The sequence below is a fragment of the Trachurus trachurus genome, assembly GCF_905171665.1.
Source record: "Trachurus trachurus genome assembly, chromosome: 4".
In the NCBI taxonomy this organism is placed as follows: domain Eukaryota; kingdom Metazoa; phylum Chordata; class Actinopteri; order Carangiformes; family Carangidae; genus Trachurus; species Trachurus trachurus.
In genome coordinates this window covers 8,566,393-8,579,205 of record NC_139898.1, presented here as the reverse complement: position 1 = coordinate 8,579,205, position 12,813 = coordinate 8,566,393, and the positions used below count along the sequence as shown (strand labels likewise).

At 40.9% G+C, this 12,813-nt stretch overlaps 1 protein-coding gene across 2 annotated transcripts in view; it reads right to left on the bottom strand.

Moving 5' to 3' along the window:
- lpp (LIM domain containing preferred translocation partner in lipoma) overlaps positions 1–12,813 on the bottom strand; it is a 140,097-nt gene that overhangs the window by 47,670 nt on the left and 79,614 nt on the right. For both annotated transcript variants that reach the window (XM_083969893.1, XM_083969894.1), the window contains exon 7: positions 6,449–7,045. In XM_083969893.1, coding sequence (XP_083826019.1) covers positions 6,449–7,045 — 597 coding nt within the window. The remainder of the gene's footprint in view (positions 1–6,448; positions 7,046–12,813) is intronic.

Genomic DNA, 12,813 nt, shown 5'->3' with positions numbered 1-12,813 from the left:
TAAAGAGACTGTTGAAAAGACAGAGTCACTCATGAGTAAATGAGTATTCATACTTAGATGTGAGTGGGTGTGCATCTTTTTTTTTTCTTCAAAATCATGACTCATTTTGTTTTTAATTGTGTTGTAAAGACAATGTCACTGTCTGAAAAACTGAGAGCAAAGTGTGCTAATTATATTTTCAGGTTCACTGCTTGCACCTTACACACACACACATACACACAGTTTTATTTTAGCGGTGTCATTTTTCTGGAAGCTCTGCTGTACATTAATTTGGCAGAAATGGCTACATGGAAACAGGAATTATGATTTTGTCCTTTAAACAAAGCAACGTTTGAAAAGCCAATAAACATACATGTGGTGGTACGTGTGGGAATGAAGACTGCCACCGTGGTTTAGCAAATATAGAAGTGGCTTTAAGGTAGTGTAAAGACTCATTCATTTCTTGTCTTGTGTAGCCAGAGGCGGATTCTGTAGATTGTTCAGTTGCACAGTTTAGCAAAGATGAGCCCACAAAAATATGTGGATGGGCATTTCAATGTGATGTTTCAATGGCACTGTGAGATGAATGGAAATAGATCAAGAGGTCAGAGAAATATAGATTATATTAGAATATGTCAATCGCTCATCTGAATCAAACTCCTATGTTAGTTTAAAGAAGCTACTTCTAAACTACCAACAACTAAACATTTTTCAGAACAATATAAAATTGGGACTATTCCTCTGTCAATATACAGTTTAGAATAACCATCTGTTTGTTGTGTAGAACAAAGTGCAGTTTGTTTCAAGGTGCATCTATAGACAGGGGAAAGATCACAGAGCTGCTGATAACATCTTCATCTTGTTGAAGCCCTGGGCTCTCACTTTGTACTTACATGTGGTAATCCTGCACCAGAAGAAGAATCCACTCAGGAAATCTATAGCAGGACTGGAAACCCTGCACTCAGCCAGCCAGCCTGCTTTTTTTGGAGCTGCACATAGTTCTTGAGTTTGGGGCAGCTAGGGTCACTCACTTTAGGACAAGTCATCATGTATGATGTAAACCTAGCAGGAGTTCACACCTGATTGTCCTTCAAGGCATAAATAGAAGTGCCACCGGCCCACATGCATGAGCGGACCACTCAAAATAATATGTAGATGAGCGTAGTGCAGAGTAAAAAGCATCTGGGGCGATCATCAGCGGGTGAACTTAGGTGAGCAGTGGTTTGTTCAGTGCCTCCGTCTTGTATCCTCTGCTGCCTTTTGCTTTCCTATCACATGCAACTGACGTACAGTAATACTGATATCCATTCATATGGAAATGGCATGCAGCAGTATGACTGAAACTAATGTACGGTGGCCCAGAGAGCTCAACACACGGCCAGTTGCAAAAACACATGTAAAGACAAACACACTGCGCGCCCCCAGCTGCTTTTTGTTTCCCCACAGGCCACAGTACATCGTGTTTATGAATTAGATTTTACAAATTTAGATTTTGGACAATTAATTCTTTTATTGTAAAGCACTTAGTAATTCTGTTTTATGAAGCATTTCACACATAACATGCACTTGTTAGCTTAACCTGATTACATAAAAATCTGGAATTTATCTTGAAACACCAGAATAATGTCTTCATGCCTTGTCAAAGATCATTTGTATAAGTAATGCTCACATGGGCAGTGAATTGCTTTTGGCTTTGGTGGATTTTCACAGGTGTTGCTTAGTGCATTCTTTTTTAAATAGGATTTTAGAGATTAATAAGGGTTTATGGCAGGTCACACATACAGTATGAAAAGGGGTCTTTTGGACACATCCTGATGGCAGTGCACCATATGCCAGTGTTCTTGTGCAGGTCAAAAGGCGCAGTGGCCAGGACTGGAAGGCAGAGAAAATGTCAGATATTTAAACATGTTTGACAGTTGAAACCATCATTGACCTTCGAGGGGCTTTAACTGGCTGCAGGGATTGAGCAGTTCAAAATAATCCTCCCCTGCCAAACGTCACTCAAGCTCAGCCATAACACAAGTCATCATCCAGCTTAGCTTTCCTCCAATTTCGGGAAAGACGGAGAGACTCGTGGAAATTGGTATGTTAACCGGCAGCCATGAAATCTGTTAATTTTTTGCACTACAATAGAGATCAAACAGTGGTGGATCTGGGTAATTAAGCATCCTAGGAGCCTGTTGATGTTCCTACACCTCCACTTTTGGTGTGAGTAAGAACACGTTAGGGGACTGGGTGCTGGGTGGCAGAGGGTGATACAGGGCGGGGTGGGGGCAGAGCAGGCCAGCTAGAACAAGCCCAGATCATAGAATTTATCCAACGACTTCATCTTGTACTTCCAGTGTAATGACACTGACCTTCTATGAATACACTCAATTATGTGAAATGATCTCTTTAATGAAGTCCTCAATCAAAATCACAGACCCCCTACTGAGGAAGTCTCGGGTATTACATAAAACCACCATTAAGTCTCAGCAACTGAAGATAATTTTTGATAATTATGACAAATATCTAAATGGTTCTTTTAATTGACTATGTTTTGGTTTATTTACACAACAGATTAAAAGAGGCACAACCCTTTTTCTTTTAAGCAGATTTTAAGACCATTTGTAAAAGGTTATGAACGTGTCACGGCATCGGGTCAGGCAGAGTGATGATCATAAAGGCAAAGTTGACAGATTTTGCTTTAATTCTAATCTGGCTTTTATAATGCCTCTGGTTGGCATTAAAGACACAAATAAACAAACAAAAAAAAGACGGATTAGCGCTAAGGTTTGGATACAAATATTTTAGTGGATGGTCGGGTCAAACATGATGTGATTTACACCATGTTCTTTAGATGAATGTGACCAAATGAGGCATCGAGTTTCCTGATGTGTTTCTCAAAGCATTCAAATACAGCATCGGGGGAAGGGCAGAGAGCCCATTATCCAACATTTTATATACAAATACACATGTATATCTAGATATATATATATAGTAGATATACATCCATGAGCTATATCTGTAAAATTAGTGATTTGCTTTTATCTAAAATCAAAGAGACACTCACAAATCTATTAAACGGCACCTTTTGTTTTTTTTAATAATGCATCATACTGGGACCAAAGCGAGCTTTCAAGAAAAATGTAGACTTTTGTTTTGAACAAATATAATTAGACTTATTTTTAAGATACTAGCTGCAACGTTGAAGCTAATTTGTATTTAGTAAAGTACAGTCCTTGATGAGCTATTCCCAGAGGCTGAGAGGCCCAGTTTGTATTTGGAACCAGCATAAAATCCTTGAATTAAAGAAAACTCAAGGGCCTTGCACTTTCCAGAGATTGTCGACGGCTGGATATAGAGATGAGAATAGAAGTCTCTCTGGCATTGACTACTCTGTTCTAAGGGATGACAGTATTTTGTAATTCTTTTCAATCACATACAGTTCTATAAAAAGGTCTAGTGCTGCATCCAACCTTGCGTTGGTTTTGAAGGCTTGGGACTGAGCACGTGATGATCTTCTACTGCTTATTCCAAAATTACATGGAGAGCTTTTTGTAATAATGATGCTACACACAGAACAGATGGTTAGATAGTTCAGTGTAAAACATTTTTTACCATTGTCATTGTGACACTGATGATGACTGTGAAGGCTTCTTAGCTAATTGAGATAATGCTAGCTACAAACAATGTTGACCTTTTTAATGTTTCAGAAAGAGTATCTTGTAAAGGGGTCTAAAGTAAGCTGATGGCTGCATGCATTATGCTACAAAATGAGGCTTAGGATACATATCCAGATTTTTTTTTACAAATCTATGTTGTCATGCAGCGTTTCCCTTGTACTCCCGAGCAGATCTACACAATTGTATCATTACAAGACAAAAGAGCAAGAATTAACTACTGAGTTTGACAAACGTAAAGCGTAGTTGGGTAACATTGGGTGTCAGTGTTAACTGATGGTGCTGGAGCAGCTTCTGCACAGAGTTGAGAAGTAACACAGTGAATGGGCAGGTCATTAACTGTCTTCATTTTTGAGCTCCGTGGCCCTGAAAGTACCACTCTGGAGATACTACCGTGGCTAGCCAGTTGACATACTAATGCTTGCAGCTTACATTTGAAAATAAACAAAAAAAAAATCAATATTATCCTCAAACTATAAACTTGGGTTCATATAGCACCGTGGGTAGATATACAGTGTACTGTACATTTGAATACAATGTGCCTTTTATGAGACAAATGAAATCAGATGGTGTGAACCCCCAGCTGAGAAAAACCTCTCAAAAATTCATAAAGGTTAAAACAACTGTTTATTCTGAGCATTTCAATGAAAGATGGCAAGAAGCTCCCCAATGCATTGCCATCTGATGCTGCACAGATGTATGCATATTACACACACACACACACACACACACACACACACACACACACACACACACACACACACACACACACACACACACACACACACACACACACACACACACACACACACACACACACACACTAAAGTGTTTAAGAGTGAATGCCACAATTACGCACATAATGTCTTGTATGCTTGTACACACAATACTGGTATGACTGAATAGATTAGGGCTCAAGGATATGCAAAACAATAACAAAATAAATAATAAAAAATCATATTGTGATATGATTCATGATTTCAGCTGGAGTGGTCACTTTAGCATTTCATTCTCAGACTATATGTCCCTTTGTACGGGGAGTTATGATTTGGGTGGTCCTCTTAATGCTTCATTTATGGTTTGTTGTTGATACATTTGACCTTTATCAGGAAAAAAAATGCAGCTCTTGCAATTTGGATATTGCACTTGGCCATATTGTGATTTTGATAATATTTTGTCTCATTTTCCAGCCCTACTTGAGATGAACAACAATCGAGAGGAAATGTCAGAACTTCACAGTACAGGTGTTCAGGCCTTATGCTACTGTTACCATCTGAGCCCAATGAATGACCTGAGAGGGTTTAAAGAGCTTCAGGTCATGTTCATAATGATAAAACGGAAAATGATTAAGTGATTTCAGTGATGCTGAATTGGATGCAGGAGTTACTGCTATCACTCGATCTATGTTCCAACCCTCAGCTTTGTTCACAGATTTCAGGTGGTGTCTAAAAGGAGAGAATTTCAGCTACAAATGGTGGAAACTAGTTTTCCTCCCATGGTGTCTGGGTCCACCATTTGAGATAGGCAGAGGAGTTCATATGTCCCATTGAGGTTTAAATTAGAACAGCTACGCTCCTGACAAAAGCCAGTTGAGGTGGTTGAAGCATCCAATCAGGACTCCTCCCAGACTCCTCTCTGTGGAGGTATTCCAGGGATATCTAACTGGGAGGAAGCTCCAGGGCAAACCTCGAACACACTGGAGGGATTAAACATCCCAGCTGGCCTGGGAACGCCTCTGGATTCTCAAGGAGTTGGGCGATGCAGCTGGGGAAATGGATGCCTGGACGACTCTTCTAATGGCCCGTATACACTGTGCGATTTTGGGCTGTCGCAGACGAAAGGCGACCATCGTAAGAGAATCATGGCGATATCTTTGGTCGTGGCTCCAAATCGGCCATCTTACGTCGCACTGTGAGACAGGTTCAAGGACGGCCGTTGTCAGCGTCTAATGACTAAAGATAACCTGAGATTAAATTCAGACGGTGTCAGAAAACTGCTACGACCTACGTCTACTGTACTAATCAGCTCATGGATGTACAGTATCAGTTTAACTATGGTGGCGCAGATGATAGGGATGAGCAATGATTTTCGAGTAAATAGTCATTAAATGGTTTATGAGAGTATCGTCTTGTCTGGAAAAGTGTAAATGTTCCCTTTTACTGTCGGAAAAGGAGAAACATAGAAAGACTCGTAGAGCCATCAGAAAAGAGGTGACTTTGTCCTCGTTTAGATGGGCTCTCATGACATGACGGTACCGCTGTGATGGGAAGCGGTACTGTTACAATGTTCTCTGGTACCAATTGTCATTACAGTCCGTGATTTCATTTTTAAGTAACAGGCAGCCATAAACGACGACTGGCGGTAGGCCTACTGCTCCTCTGGTGTAAGGGGGTCATAAACTGCGATTCAGTAGAACGGTCATTGTACAATCTGCACACATCAAACTTGATGTCGTACAAAAGACTATTAGGTCCACATCGCATAGTGTGTCATGCAATAGTCTTATAAGATTGCTAAAATCGTATAATATAAAAAATGTATAGAGGCCATAAGACTATTGGCCCAGTGCCAGAAATCGGAAAAAGGGAATAATAGATGGAAGTGCAGATGTATAAATGAATGAATGGATTGATTGTTGCCTCAGATATTGGATGTGTGTAATGCGTGTAAATAATGTGCAGGGAAATGATGTTTTTTTGAAAATATTTTCCTGCGATCAGCTAGAATATGAATTTATTTTAAATTCAATTACAATAAGTGAGAATAAGCTGACAGCGTATGTTCCGTACATGTATAAATGTTCTTACTTTTGGTGGGACAGCTGGTCCAGAGGCGTAGGAGGCCAAGCCCGGTGGAACATCGGTGATGTAGGTCTTCTTGGGTCCAGGAGGCTGGTACGCCAGGACGGGGGCGGGTTCTGCTCTCCTGGCGCTCAGCCCACCTGCATGAGACGCTCCTGGATGGTGCTGTTCTTGATACACGCCCTGGGCCATCGGGGAGAAGCCGGGCTGTGGTGGTCCGTAGGCGAAGTCCGGACCTTTGGGCTGGGCTGGCATGTACTGCACCTGTGCAGGGCTGCGGATGGGCTGCTGGCCAAAATGGTGTCCACCCGGGGCTTGATGCTGGGGGCCGGGCTGGGCCGACCTCACCTGGACGTTGAAGGTGGGCTGGCTCGGGGTGGAGGCTGTGGCGTAGGACGCTGGGACAGGCTGAGGAGCCATGTGGCTTTGAGGCTTGGCCACCGGGCTGGCAGAGGAAGGTGGGATAGAAGAGACTCCGCCCGGAGCCTGAGGTTTGGGTGTGGACTTCTTAGTGGCCGTCAGAGGGGGCTGCGTTGGAATGACCATGCGCTTGTAACCGGTCACTGGAGCGCTGGGGGTGGAGGCTGCCGAGGATCCAGAGTTCTGAAAACAGCAAAAGGAGAAGAAGAGCTCCAGTTAAAACACATTGAAATCTAAATTTAAGAAATAGACTTAAAAAAATTAAACAGTACATTTTAGACCCAAGATTTGAACTGACAGTCCTAGTCTGCTGATGATAAGCAGGTATAATGTTTTCACCATGACCACTGTCTGATCCAGCTGCAGGAATATGATCACAAATTAAAGTGCTGGACAAATGTTGGCCCCGTGATGGCAGTAGGTGAACAATCAGAACATCATCAAAGTCATCAGGATGTGTTAAAATGTAAGACATGAGAGAATGTATAAGAAGAATTGAAACAGTAACAAGATGAAACAGAAACTTTGATGGAGGACATAGAATAGTTGTTGTATTCAACAGCTATTTACAGATAGCCTGGTTTATGTTCAGAAGATAATCTACCCTTCCTGTCCAGAGTCAATTACAAGGCTACCTCGACAGCAGAGACTGTCCACGACCATCCCGTAATCTATGGCTAATAAAGCAGGAGGGGAAGGGATAAATTGTTTTGCAGAGGACGCCATGATAGCAGATTGGCAATGGCACATGACACTTGTGCTGACTCCAGCTGCTTGGACGTGAAGGACGTTAAATCACAGAGATTTGTGGTGCTGGTGTTCCTGGGAAGAGACGGCAGTAAAAGCAGCAACACGACGCACTGCTGAGGCTCTGACGTCTGGGAGACTGTGGCAGTTCGGTCCGATGTCCAGCCGCCACATATGATGCACAGGCAAAAACTAAACGGAGCTAAATACAGCAGTGGAAAACATCAACGTTTCGCTCAGATGTCAGAGGCTTCTGCCCTGAGTGTGTCTCATGTAAGTAATAATTGTTTTTCACCGCCACTACATATCGGTGTCAGACATTCAGCCCGTCTAAAAAGGGTCTATCATTAACCTTGGATGGCCTTATTAGGTTACTGCCTGAAGCCAAAAATCAGAGTCAATTACTAAATTTGCAGCACTAGGGGAACAAAAATGAACACTTGTAGTCTTTAGACCCTTTGCAGCTTGGTTTGATGAGATGTCTTCTAAATTGGGGCAGAGCAACAATTCCAATCGATTTCCCCTAAAAGTTGATCAAAGCACGCTGCAGAGAAATGTCAGAGCTCTGCTGCACGTCCTCATAACTCCTCACTTAAACTGAATTAAAACACTTGTGTTGTAATTCTACCACTGGTATAGCAGACAGTAAAATTTAAATCTGTGATCCTAATAATGTACTGAGATATTTTTTTTAAAAGAAAAAAAAAAAAAGGGGGGGGGGGGCTCTAAATTTTGGTAAAGAGGTGCATGTATCAACTTTGTCTAAATCCCATCTAATCTAAGACAGAGGGGAGCCCCTAAGGAACCATTAAAAGCTCCAGAAAATATTTTCTGCTCTCACTCAGATTTCTGTCTCAGTGATTAGGGCTGATGTTTATTTTAAAAAGTGTGTCTGTCTGCATATGTGTGGAAAAATCTCCACTATGCCCTTTAGGAAGTGAAATTACTTAATTTAAATGTTTCATGGGTTTTAAATACTCCAGATTAGTAATTTATCTTAAGGCCTTAGAACCTACAGTAACATTTACTTAGCGGAGCACTGGAAATGCAAATTGGTCCCCTCAAAATAATTACACTGTCATGGTACATTTTCCACAACATTAAGAGAATGGATTCACCCCTTTCTGAGGGTGATGAAACTAATCAAATTCATACGATCTGAACCAGAGTGTCTGTGTAGCCCTAAAGATTTTCATATTAACTAAACTATCTTTTTAGCCGCTGCGTGCCTCTGACCTGTCAATATTAATGAGGGAGGTCTGAGATAATGTCACGACGACAAAGTGAAGAGGAGCTATTTGTTTATGCGGCTGTTAAGTTTCAAGTCTCTATACTGTAAGTGGCCAAATTGAATAACAGCTTTTATTTTCAGCCAAGTGGACAGCTGTGCAGTTTACGGCTTCATGCTGAGGACGATGAGGCGCTGTTCCCTTATGCAGCCCAAAACATCATCGGATATGTTATAGTTACCAGATGTGACAAAACATGGCTGGTATTGTGTTCACAATGTGAGACCGTGTGTGTCGTCATGGGAAAATGTGGTCCTGGACACAATGACTGCAGCAACTGTCACAAAGGAGGTTGTTTAGGACTTGCAGGTGTTCACATCTGTGGACATCACAGGTGTTGAAGTGTTGGAGATGCAGTCACTGAACTTCACAGGTGTGTGTTTGAGATCAAAATGAAAGCTGAGTTTGAAGACCGATGTGGTCTGAGCCATGAGTTCTTAATAATCATTCAATAATATAATAATAATGTGGTAATGATTACTCAGTCAGTACTCAGTAGTAGAACATTAATGTGATGATGGGCGTAGCAGCTGATGTGTTGCTATCACAGGATGGTCTATTGGTTAATGTGTTATTAAATATTATTTTGAAGTATTTGCTGTGTGCACTTACATATCACTGTACGATTAAATTTCATATTTTTAACTAGGGGCCACGCAATGTGGCAAAAATATACATTACATTACCACAGAAAAGGGTTTCTAACGTTTCTGAAGTACAATGAACATTTTGTAACTTCTTATTGATAACATGTCATGTGAATGTTTAGTATGTAAAATTACAGACAGGATAACCATAATAAGTTTAGAACATTAACTCATTTCCACTGTTTCATTTTGTACACAAACAAAAACAACCTTGTTCATTTTAACGCTTCATAATTTGAGACCGCAACATAGTGTTGTAAATGATATGATTATATTATCTAATACAATTCCACTGTTCCTCAAGCTGATCAAAGCTCACATTGATTGTTACGTACAATACCTGAACAAATTAGACATGTGTAAATGTGCACATCACTCACCAGGAAGGGTTATTAATAATGATGAAAGGCACTGGTATAATGGTATACATACACATCTAAAATTAGACTCCACAGCCAATGATTCATCTGTGAGACTGTGTGTACGGCCGACTTTATGGAGGCACAGTTTAAAATCCGGAAGTCCGACCTGGCACACAGCATCAGCCTCAGTGCATGCTGTGTTGTTGTCTCTAACACCCCCTCCATACACAAACACAACACATCCAGTTTTAGAAAAGTTTCCTCCAACCCCTTTGGAAAAGTTAACCCTCACTCTATACTGTAATTCAGACTGACTTTGCAAACAACTTAAGTGTGAAATTTCACAGAGACTCTCAAGAAAGCCTTTTGACACATTAAAAAAGATTAGGAGAGACTATACAAGCCTTGGGGGGCCGAGTAAAACTGTTAACTTTGCATTTCAAACCACAAGGGTGGGGGATTTTTTTTAAAGCAAGCTTGGGGAAAACCCCTAAAGAGGGAGAAGTTCTGCATCTTTTCAGACTCCTCTTAGACCTTGGATATTTTTCTCTCAACTTTTCCCTGCTCTTTATTCACACAAAGCCAGTGGTCTCAACTGTTGGCTCTTACGTCCATTTGCATCTGTCTATTTCAGCACTTAACACTGTGACCATGGAAGAATCCCCAGTCAACACACTCGCTAATCTTCCCTCCACTTTCACTCATCTCGTCTCTGAACTATCAGGCACAAAAGTCACAATTAACAACCCGACAGCCTCCATTCACTCGTACAACTAAGGATATCACTTCTCTTCCTAAAATAACTCTAGATAAGCTACATTAAACATGATTAAACAATGTCTTTGAGGATCATGGCGAGGCCTCCAGCTGTTTTGAACTATCTTTTCATTTGCAGTTAAATTGTGTTATACACATTTGGGAACTTTTTACCGGTTTATCTTATATCTGATTCTTTTCTGCTCCTTCAAGTGATAGTTACATGACAACCCACGCCTTTAACAAGTGCATATTTAAGCAAAGCCTTCACCCTCGCTCCCACTTAAATTAGAATCAATGTTTAATGTATCACATTTGTCCTGAAATCCTGTGACTGTGACTCGTCACTTTCTGTCTTTTGAGAAATGTCGCTCTTACTTTTGATTCAATTAATGCCTGGTCCTTTCAGTAATTAAAAAAACATGTCAATAATGTGAAGGCAACAATGTCACAGATTATTTCATCCATGGTATATGAGCCAGGTCAATCAGGTGTATTAAATTGAGCACATACAGTATATTTAGGTGCATTGCCATTCATTTTTTTCAAATTTGCAGAAAAAATGCTGAAAATTGAAGAAAAAAAAAAGAGTGGGAAAAACCAGAAAGAAGAGACCTGGACCCTGCAGCAAAGCAGCGTTCTGGTTTATCTCAAGCTCTCCACAAAGTAAACAAGGTGGCAAGTGCGATTTTGCCCTGATCCTCACAGACATGAATGGTGTGCAAAATCCTGCGTGACCGTGGCCATAAATCATTGAAGGAGTGGCTACACGGGTAATTTGGACAAATTTTAGTGTGTAATTGTTTAACATTTATTTCCACAGTGGTGGTTGGAAACACATTTTAACTACCGGTACTTTGACGATATTGTAGAAATGTGGTTTAAGTTTAACCAGAATATTACTTGCATGCGTATTTTTTATGTGTGGGTACTTCTCTTTGTTTGGACTTGAGAGCCAGCCTGTGCTGTAAGCAAATGGAAAATTAAACCCCCTAATATTAAATGGATGGATGGTTGAGGTGTACAACATATATTGATCACAAATTGGGAAATTATTGAGAAGGATGATAGGAATTATGCAGATATATTCAGAAATGGAATTGTGTTCTGAATGCAATAGTGCTGCAGTAATCATGACTAATTTAGTAAATGTGTCCTACTCTGGCATATGGAATATCAAAAGGTCATGGTTTAAGTGCTACTTGTGCTTTTTTTTTTCATTTAGTGTTTTCATGATGTCTAAGTCATTTTCGTTACTATGTGATGCACAATACAGAAATTACACTCACTTCAAACACAGGGAGAGATGAGGCAGGTATAGCGGCCACACATTTGACATGCACACTCTGGTTTTACCACCAAGACAACCCTTAGATGATGTCGTTGAACATTAAGTCCATGTTTCAAAATTCACAGTTATGTAATCCTCTAAAAAAAAAAAACTGGGTTTCATGAAAAAAAAGTATGTAATATTTCTAGTATGATGTAACAACATCATACAAAGTAGGGCGTATTACTCACTGATGCAACTAAAAAATCATTTTCTGGGCTACTGTGTGAAAAAAAGTCCCTGAGAGTCACCGATCGTGGCGTTTCTGCAGGCTATCTGTACAAAAGAGGGAAATGTGTGTTTTGTAGTTCTCATACAGCAGAAACTAATTGTTTCATTCACCTCCTGCAGAACTACAGGCCAGTCTCTCACCACACACCCCTGACTCATCGCCGTAATGAGCTTTTCATGCACTTGTGACCCCTCCTGCTTCAGGAGGTGAAATACTGCGCAGCTGAAAACGTCCATCGCTTATGGTGTGTCGATGTCATCAATCCCAGAGACGGCAACTGTAACCGCTTTCTCAGAGGCTGTGTGTGTGTTTGCGTGTGTGTGTATTGTAAGCTCGCACATGTTATTGGGAGGAAGGGTAATATTCACTGACAGCAGTTGATGGTAAGCCTTTTAGCATCGTTGCTAGGACTTCATGATGTAAAGAGGCAGATTACATTGACTGACACTGGCGTCCTGGCTCAAGCTAAATTTGTCATTGGTTCGCCCTGCTAATAAAAGACAAAGGGGTGAAACTATGCAGTTTATCTGACTAACGAACATTGACGGAACACACTGAGCGCCCGAAGGCGTGCTCCTCTCTCCACAG